Source organism: Littorina saxatilis, unplaced genomic scaffold (assembly GCF_037325665.1).
Source record: "Littorina saxatilis isolate snail1 unplaced genomic scaffold, US_GU_Lsax_2.0 scaffold_2486, whole genome shotgun sequence".
Classification (NCBI taxonomy): domain Eukaryota; kingdom Metazoa; phylum Mollusca; class Gastropoda; order Littorinimorpha; family Littorinidae; genus Littorina; species Littorina saxatilis.
In genome coordinates this window covers 1,310-11,123 of record NW_027126468.1, presented here as the reverse complement: position 1 = coordinate 11,123, position 9,814 = coordinate 1,310, and the positions used below count along the sequence as shown (strand labels likewise).

Here is a 9,814-nt window from a genome sequence, read left to right as displayed (position 1 = left end):
AAAAATGTTTCTGCTACTATGGGAATAACTGAGGTAATGGCGTGAAGTAATTGATGTTTTGGTAGTGTCTGACGAGTCACATCGGAGTCGAGGGTAAGACAAAGGAAAACCGCGGAACCGGCGTCCACGACACCGTGACCTACTTTTTGCTGGGGTGTGGTGAGTGTTCACGGTAGGTAGGCAATACTTTTGACTGACACTTCTTCATGGGGAATCCAATCTCTAGGATACCACAACTTTCTCAGCAGTCGCCTTGTAGCTCGTGTATTTTGTAGCAAAATTCGGTCAGCATATTGAAAAGGGGTGATACATGCCGGGAGCTGATCGTCTTACGCACACTGTCGAAGTGACCGAGCAGCAGCCACTGCAAACAGAAACTAAGGCCCTCTCTACGTAAGAACTATACAACTACGTAGACCCCTAGAGCTGGAGAGGGGGTGTCCAATAAAGACATTTAAGCCTCAATCTTAAATGTTGTTATGTCGGGCGAACGACGTACTCCTGTATGCTGAATTGGTTTTATTCCTATTCAGCAGGCTACTGTGTCAGCATTTTGGGTTATTCTCAAACAGCTTGGTCGGGAGACAAAACACCCTGGATGATAGACCAGCACCGAAATTGGGGCGCAATTTCTAGCTCCAGTTTTCTTCAATTTTCTAGCTATACTAGTCACCTTGGTTTTGCTCGACCTACAACAGTAGCATAGCAGTTTCAATTTAAAAGCAATTCACTTTTTACATCGATTCGATATCGGTCATATCAGCTGGTACAGAGCTGGTACATTCCAGTACACGCGTTCGGAATGCACGACATAGCGTGCTTGACTCGATACGGTTAGTTAAACACTTCCCCTCTGCCTTCAGGTAACTTGACACTGATAGCGCGGCGGGGAGGTAGCTCAGTTGGTAGCGCGCTGGCTTTGTAGCCAGTTGGTCGCTATCAGCATGGGTTCGATCCCCACGTTCGGCGAGAGATTTATTTCTCGGAGTCAACTTTGTGCAGACTCTCTTCGGTGTCCGAACACCCCCGTGTGAACACATGCGCACGAAAAAATCCCACGTTCACAGCGAAAGACTCAGGGCTTGGAAAACACGAAGACACGCATGCATCATCTCTCGTCTCCGATTATAATGATCGTATTTCGATACTTTGACGAGACAAACCCAATGCTGGTGTGTCGAAGAAGACAGCCACAGCGGGCTTGTTCGAATCAAAGTATCACACCATAACTTCAACGTATTACCAATACCTGTCCCAATATAGACCAGTTGGTCTAAGAGGACGTTAAACCCTAAAAGTCAGTCACACTGATAGCCGAAGGCGCAGCTCCTTTGCCCAGTCCATAAAACAAGAGGCACATACAACACACGCACATGGGTAGAGGAGACGAAATAGGTGAATAAGAATAATCAGATATGTAATAGCTTTACTGCATTATAACAAACATTTAGGTGTTAATGCTGCTATTTTAAATTAAAGCCATGCTTTTGTTGTTTAAACTGTGGCGTCATTTTCTGGTTTTGTTTTTGTATCCGGGGTTGTAAGAATTTACATGACAAATACAGGCATGTGATCATGCAGCCGAGTTGCAATGAGAAAGGCAACACAGATTCAGGCAGTTCGAGTTCATCATTAAAATTGTCTTCTGTTGGTCTTTGGCATGGTGCGTGTCAAGACCTCACAGTCATGCTGGGAAGAAACCCTAGGTAGTGGAAGGTTACCGCTGTTCTCCCCTCACACTCTCTGTAACTCTCACGGTCCCTCTTTCTCCCCCCCTCCCTCTCTCTTATCTTATAATAAATTTAGAGTACAAATATATATCTCTCTTTCCGCCTATCTCGATTTCTCTCCCTTTCCCTCCTCTCTCTGTTTCCCTCTTTCCTCTATCAATAAATTTAGAATACGAAATTTTTTTTCTCTCTCTCTCTCTCTCTCTCTCTCTCTCTCTCTCTCTCTCTCTCTCTCTCTCTCTCTCTCTCTCTCTCTCTCTATCTCTCTCTCTCTCTCTCTCTCTCTCTCTCTCTCTCTCTCTCTCTCTCTCTCTCTCTCTCTCTCTCTCTCCTGTTTAGAATGCAGTGAACGTTTCGACATTTATAATTGTTACAAAACATGTTTGGAAAAAGAGAAATACATTGAATTAATCGAAGATATTAAGTACAGAGTTGCTCTTACTCGTTTCCGCGCAGGAGTATCCGAAATCAACGCTCACAAGTTTCGGTACGCACCAAACCAAACGACAAGAAACTGTCCTCTCTGTACAGCTGATAAAGAAGATGAACACCATGTTGTATTTTTATGTCCCTTTTATCAAGACCTTCGAGCAAAGTATTTGACAATCTCGAACTCTAAGACGCTGCAACTACAACTTGTGTATTTCTGTGGCAGTAATGAGGATAATTTGATGAACAGCTTCAGCAGATTTGTGTTCTTCATGTTACAGAAGAGACGAACCCTTAGAAATCAGGTTCGGTGACATGTCATCAGGGTCTTAATGTATTTGTTGAATTTTATGCGTGACTATAATTTATAACTGTGCAGATACTATTGCTGTTATTTTAACCACTATTGTAAGGGGCTGTGGCCTTAGACAATTAAAGATTTGTTCTTGTTCTTGTTCTTGTTCTCTCTCTCTCTCTCTCTCTCTCTCTCTCTCTCTCTCTCTCTCTCTCTCTCTCTCATAATTTATTGATAGTGATACTAATAGTATTCCTTCTCCCCTCACGCTCTCTAGCTGTATCTCTCACGGTCCCTCTTTCTCCCCCCCCCCCTCCTACCTCTCTCTCTTATCTTATAATACATTTCTCTCCTCTATCAATAAATTTAGAATACGATATTATCTCTCTGTGCCTCTCTCTCTTACTGTCGTTGCGCGCGCACGCTTATTATGAGGTAAGGGAGGTAGAGGTAGGGGGGGGGGGGGGGGAAGAGGGAACGTGAGCTAGAGACGGAAAAAGTGAGGAGAGAATACTATAAATATATATTATGTAATAGAGAGAGAGCGCGAGAGAGATATAAAAGAAAGAGAGAGAGGGAGAGATAGAGAGAGAGAGAGAGAGAGAGAGAGAGAGAGAGAGAGAGAGAGAGAGAGAGAGAGAGAGAGAGAGAGAGAGGGAGAGAGGGAGAGAAAGAGAGAATATGTAAAGCGCTTAGAGAACGTCAAGCGCTATATAAATCTCCCATATAAATAAATAAAGGAGTGAGAGAATACTATAAATATATTATGGAAAAGAGAGAGAGAGAGATAGAGAGAGAGAGAGAGAGAGAGAGAGAGAGAGAGAGAGATAGAGAGAGAGAGAGATAGAGATAGAGACTGACACAGTTTGATTGAATATGGGCCTACAGCCCCTTTCAATGGGAGGTACACATAAATCACAGGAAAAAAATAGAAAACATGATATTTAAACGTATGCAAAATACACAGTGGTTTGTTCCAAGCTTTCCTCTATCAATAATCTAGCACATCAATGCTGCCTAATATATACATACAACCGAGAGAGAGAGAGAGAGAGAGAGAGAGAGAGAGAGAGAGAGAGAGAGAGAGAGAGAGAGAGAGAGAGAGAGAGAGAGAGAGAGAGAGAGAGAGAGATGTCTAATAAAGTTTGTTTTTAGGCCTGTATAATGTTTACTATTCACTTCACTATTGGTCATTCTTTGTAAAAGATTGTTTCTACTCAGTTATTTACTGTCAATGATGCTTGAGACACAAGAGAACGATTGCTGTTATTTTTAAATCTGCAGTGAGAACTTTTAGGTCGTGTGTAAAAAGTTGGTTCTGTACGTATATTCCATACGTTAAGTACCTTTGAATCTCAAACCGCTACTACTTGACAAAATGATGAGCCTTATTTACAAAAATAGTTCAAACTGTCTGTCTATGGATGTCTGAATTGATTGTGCTGTCCCGATATATACAGGTCGAAATAATATGGCCACCAACATCTCTATGTCTGTGTAATAAAACCTTGGAACCGCAGGCGACGTTAAGTACCGCTATGTCCGTACGGAAAGCACTAAGTACCGCTATGTCCGTACAGAAAGCACTAAGTACCGTTGGTCAAAACACCCGACTACTCCCAATTAGGGCTAGGTTTCCACTCAGTTATTTGCTGTCAATGATGCTTGAAATACAAGAGAACGATTGCTGTTATTTTTAAATCTGCAGTGAGAATTTTTAGGTTGTGTGTAAAAAGTTGGTTCTGTACGTATATTTCATACGTTAAGTACCTTTGAAATTCAAACCGCTACTACTTGACAAAATGATGAGCCTTATTTACGAAAATAAAGGATCGTAGTTCAAACTAACATGCCTACATATAAACAGCATAAACAACACACAAAAGTATTATGTACATGGGTTTTAACATCGCAGGTACTTAGCGCGGTACCTAGTGCAGCCAAGGTCTATGCACGGTACCTAAGGCCCTCTCATACGGACATGCCGGTACTTAGCGTCAGCCTCGCACACACACACACACACACACACACACACACACACACACACACACACACACGTGCGCGCACGCAGGCACGCACAAACACACACACATACACACACACACACACACACACACACACACACACACACACACACACACACACACACACACACACACACACACACACACACACGGGAATTAATTTCTTCACAAAAATTCTCACTTTGCGTAAGAAGCAGTCAAGATGTTGAGTTTAGGTCAGAGTCAAACTCGAGCGATGTTCTATTATTTTTTTTTATCTCATGCAGGGCTAACACCTTTCCGGTTCTCGCCGGAAATCCGGTTTTTGAAAACTTTTAAAATCGGAAAATCCATTTTCTGAAAGTAAAACTAATAAAAAGAAAGAAAGTAGTTTGGAAGGTTGATGGAGGCCAAATGTGTATTATTTTATAATTTATTAACATACAATGTGGTACCAGGAGAGGCTGTTCTTTGCATTTGCAAGATAACAAAAAAAAAGCCTCAGCTTCTGGGGGGCAACCCTGGCCTTTCAGGTTTTTCACTTTTTTTGGGTGTTAGCCCTGTCTCGTGTAAAAGCTAGACTGCATGGCCTGTTCTGATCAGAACGGTTTGCACGGGCAACACTGTGCCTTCAGCTTGTGAAGAACAAGAAACTTCCTGTTGCACACGAACACTTGAAAGGCACGTGACTCTTTCCAGGGTAAGCAATTGGACTCGCCATCTCAGATCTGGACAGGTTTTCTACAATAGACGATGTTTGGATATGACTCTGTCGAGTTAGTATGGGTTGTGATAGAGTGAATACTCTTGCTTTTATTGAGGCAAGCTTTCTCACGTGACTTTATCGGCCAGTCACTATAGGGAGGGGTGTGTCTGAAACACGTGGACAAAGAGCACGCGTGGAAAGCTTGTCTCACTAAAAGCAAGAGTTTTCATTAGTTCGCAACCCACACAGACCCGACAAAGTTATTTCCGGAGAACGTCTATTAATAAGACCAACGTCCGCCCCGTGATCGGGAGGTCGTGGGTTCGAACCCCGGCCGGGTCATACCTAAGACTTTAAAATTGGCAATCTAGTGGCTGCTCCGCCTGGCGTCTGGCATTATGGGGTTAGTGCTAGGACTGGTTGGTCCGGTGTCAGAATAATGTGACTGGGTGAGACATGAAGCCTGTGCTGCGACTTCTGTCTTGTGTGTGGCGCACGTTATATGTCAAAGCAGCACCGCCCTGATATGGCCCTTCGTGGTCGGCTGGGCGTTAAGCAAACAAACAAACAAACAAACAAATAAGACCAACCCTTCACTTGGTCACATACCAAAAATGAACAGTCCAGATGCTCACTGTGCACGCTGTGACATTTTTGATGAATTGATTTTGTAAACATACACAAATTGATTCATCAAACTATTCCAACTCACCACAGCAATCAGTCAGAGCGTTGATTTTTTTGTGTTTGACCAAGCGGAGGATTGGTCTTAATCTGTTTCAACCCCCCACAGATTGCATGGAAGGAGCATTGTACAACCTGGCGCTATCTCTCACACGCACCGACTCTCCCATAAACAACTTCTCGAAGTACTTGGGCGGCGACAGCATGCACATACAGGTGCTCAGGAAGTGTACCTTTGCCGACTTCGTCAAGCACCTCACAAAGCTGAAGGACAACACGCCAGGAGTCGTCAACGTGAGTATCACCTTCATCAGAGCATTTAGCGGAGAGAAATGGTACATGAGATTGACGTAGGTGTCATTTTCAAAATGAATTCAACAGGAAATTCCCACTCTGTGCAGAAAGCAACCCTGCTGTAGAATTTCGGCATGTGTTGAAGTTGTAGAGTGCTGTTATCTCGTATGAAAACCCGGGCAGATCTGTAACTGTGTAATGGTGAAATGATCGTTCACAATGGAACAAGTGTTCGTATACGGTACATTTTTTGGCGTGAACAGAAAGCGGCATAATTATTTAATTCACCAGCGTCTTTATAGAACTTGTGCTTGAGCGTTCTTAATTCGTACATCGTGAGGATTTTGATGTTCTCCCATTGAAAGGAACTATTGGACTTTATTTTTAAATATGCCAGTGTCAGTATCAGTAACAGTGTTTGCATCTGTCTATCTTCTCAGACCAACAACCGCTATGTGATCGACCATAGGCTGAAGGCGTTGAAGATGAGCTTCACGAAAGACAGCAAAGAACAGACGTGGTACATGAATTGCGATGGTGACTGCGTCAAATTCACTTCCAACACTTGCTACATAAGGTGGGTCTCACACGGGCTTGCGTGTGTGTGTGTGTGTGTGTGTGTGCGTGCGTGTGTGTGTGTGTGTGTGTGTGTAGTGTGTGTGTGTGTGTGTGTGTGTGTGTGTGTGTGTGTGTGTGTGTGTGTACGTACGTACGTGCGTGCGTGCGTGCGTACGTGTGTGTGTTTGTGTGTGTGTGTGTGTGTTTGTGTGTGTGTGTGTGGTACGTGCGTGTGTGTGTGTGTGTGTGTGTGTGTGTGTGTGTGTGTGTGTGTGTGTGTGAGGGGGAGTGTCGTACGGGCTTGCCAGTAGACTTAACATATAAGTCACCTAAACCTCTGAATAGTTTTCTAGGAATTGCTACACTGATATTTATAAAACGTTTTTTCTCTCTCGCGTTTCAGATGGCATCCCAATGTTGTACGGGTATTTGCAACTCCGGATCCATAACCATTCAGGTTCAAGTCACCCGATGTACAGTGAAACCTCCGAGCATGTGCAATTTTAGTACATACATCCTCGGTGTGTGTGTAGGTGTGTATGTGTGTGTGTGTGTGTGTGTGTGTGTGTGTGTGTGTGTGAAAGAGAGGGATAGGGGAGAGAGTGAGAGAGGGTTGGGAGAGAAAGAGAGAGAGGAGGGAGAACTAGAAAGAGAAAGAGAGAGCGTAGCCACACGACGTTTATAATTATTTCTTCCTTTTAGTGGGTTTATTTCTCAGAATTTTTGTAAAGTGCTTCAGTGCTTTCTTACAGCTTCTGTGAACTCCAATTGAAGGCACCGTCTTTCCCAATACTGACATGTATGCGAACCTAATGTTACGTTAAACGTTAAAACAGCACGTCTAGACTATGCAAACCAGGTGTTGTGTTAAGGACATATTAGAACACAATTTTCTTAAAATATTGTGTTAGATTTACAACGGAGCACAATTTTGTTTATTTCACAGATACAGATTTAAGACATAATTCTTTCCAAAACGATTTGGCGCACCATCTCGGATCTGTTGAGACTTTTGCTTGGGATAAGACCATCCATCGATGCACATCAAAACTCAACTGCCTCATGCATGTTCTGATTGGGATTTGTTTAATGAACTAATATCGTACTGACACCAGTGTCAACTCGGGACATTTACGGAAAATCCACACGACACAGACAGCTGCCAGGCTGTTAAATGTTGGTATCTGTGCGGATGGAGGGATGTTCTTTTCCCAAGTAAAATCCTGGACAGATGTGAAATGATGAGACGAATCAGGAAGGACTGAGTCTTCGAAGTATCTGTGATATTAACACCAATTGTGCCCCGCTAGAGAAAACAAAACAAAAACAAAACAAATGTAATTGTGATCTTGGCGCGGCTAAGCACAACATATGGGTTGCATAGACGCGCTGATTCAATGACAAAATCAACATCAGGCTTTGCCTACGTGTGTTTGACTGCATACAAGATTATGAACTTTGGTGTGTGCAATGCATTTTGTAAAATGATGTTCAACTGTGTTAAAGGGACAGTCATCCCGTGAAAACAGTTCGGCTTACTAACTTACTTAACCAACGATCAACATCCTGACTGCTTCCTATGCTGAGTGGCCTTTAAAAAAAAATACCACACACGCACCTTTTGTCGGTTAAGAAATAAGTTCATGAAAACAAAATTCCACTATGTCGAAAAGGACCCCAGATGTTGATTTCTGGAATGTGTCACAAAGGAGGGATGCTCATTGGAATGTGTCATAGTGGAGGGGCTAGGGATGCTCATTGGAATGTGTCATAATGGAGGGATGGTGATTGGAATGTGTCATAATGGAGGGATGGTGATTGGAATGTGTCATAGTGGAGGGATGGTGATTGGAATGTGTCATAATGGAGGGATGGTGATTGGAATGTGTCATAATGGAGGGATGGTGATTGGAATGTGTCATAATGGAGGGATGGTGATTGGAATGTGTCATAATGGAGGGATGGTGATTGGAATGTGTCATAATGGAGGGATGGTGATTGGAATGTGTCATAATGGAGGGATGGTGATTGGAATGTGTCATAATGGAGGGATGGTGATTGGAATGTGTCATAATGGAGGGATGGTGATTGGAATGTGTCATAGTGGAGGGATGGTGATTGGAATGTGTCATAATGGAGGGATGGTGATTGGAATGTGTCATAATGGAGGGATGGTGATTGGAATGTGTCATAATGGAGGGATGGTGATTGGAATGTGTCATAATGGAGGGATGGTGATTGGAATGTGTCATAATGGAGGGATAGTCAATGGAATGTGTCATAATGGAGGGATGGTAATAAGGAGGGCCTAGGGATGCTTATATCGCCTGGAAAAGCCTGGCAAGACCTGGGTTGGTGAGTATAATTCTTTACACAGGAAGGACTGGGCCTTAAAGCAAATGTTTGATTTAAATAATACTGATATTTCTTGTCGAGTCTTGTTGTTTGCCTTTGCTTAAATCATGTTTTTAATGGAGAAGAAATATACGGCATGAAAAATACTTCATTGTTGAATGTTCACGTGAGTTTTGGGGTTGGGATTCTGTGCCTTTTCTTCTTCTTTCACAAACCCACACATGCAAGCAAGCGCGCATGTACATACAAACACACGCACACAACTGTATACACACACCCAAGCTTGCGCGGACGCACGAAGGCAAGTATGGATCATACGCACACACATGCAAACACGCGCGCGCGTGCACATGTGCCAAACACGCTTCCACGCACGGACAAGCACACACACACACACACACACACACACACACACACACACACACACACACACACACACACACGTAGACTATCTCAAATCACGACTTGAGGAACGACGAATGTATAAATCAAAGTCACGATACTGTATGCCACGCCTGTCTTATCAGTTGAGTGCCAGATTTAAAGGCACTGTCCTTCCCTTGAAAACAGTTTCGCTCGATCACTATCTCAGTTCTGGCTAGATTTTACATGGGGTAAGCACATCCCTGCAATTTGACATCATTACGCCAAAAATTAACATCCGGAGTGCTTCCTTTGTGGCCGGTGTGAGAATTGTTCGTGAAATAATATCATAACAAAGCCACTATATAGTGTCCGCCGAGAAGTTAAATTATCAACA

The 9,814-nt window shown here is 43.2% G+C and overlaps 1 protein-coding gene across 1 annotated transcript; it reads left to right on the top strand.

Moving 5' to 3' along the window:
- The first annotated feature begins 5,958 nt into the window (after positions 1–5,958).
- LOC138954894 (uncharacterized) lies at positions 5,959–9,200 on the top strand. Its single transcript, XM_070326645.1, has 3 exons — positions 5,959–6,141; positions 6,582–6,718; positions 7,103–9,200. Exons 1-3 carry the CDS (start codon positions 5,962–5,964, stop codon positions 7,146–7,148), a joined length of 363 nt encoding a protein of 120 aa, XP_070182746.1. The 5' UTR covers positions 5,959–5,961; the 3' UTR covers positions 7,149–9,200.
- The last annotated feature ends 614 nt before the right edge of the window (positions 9,201–9,814 follow it).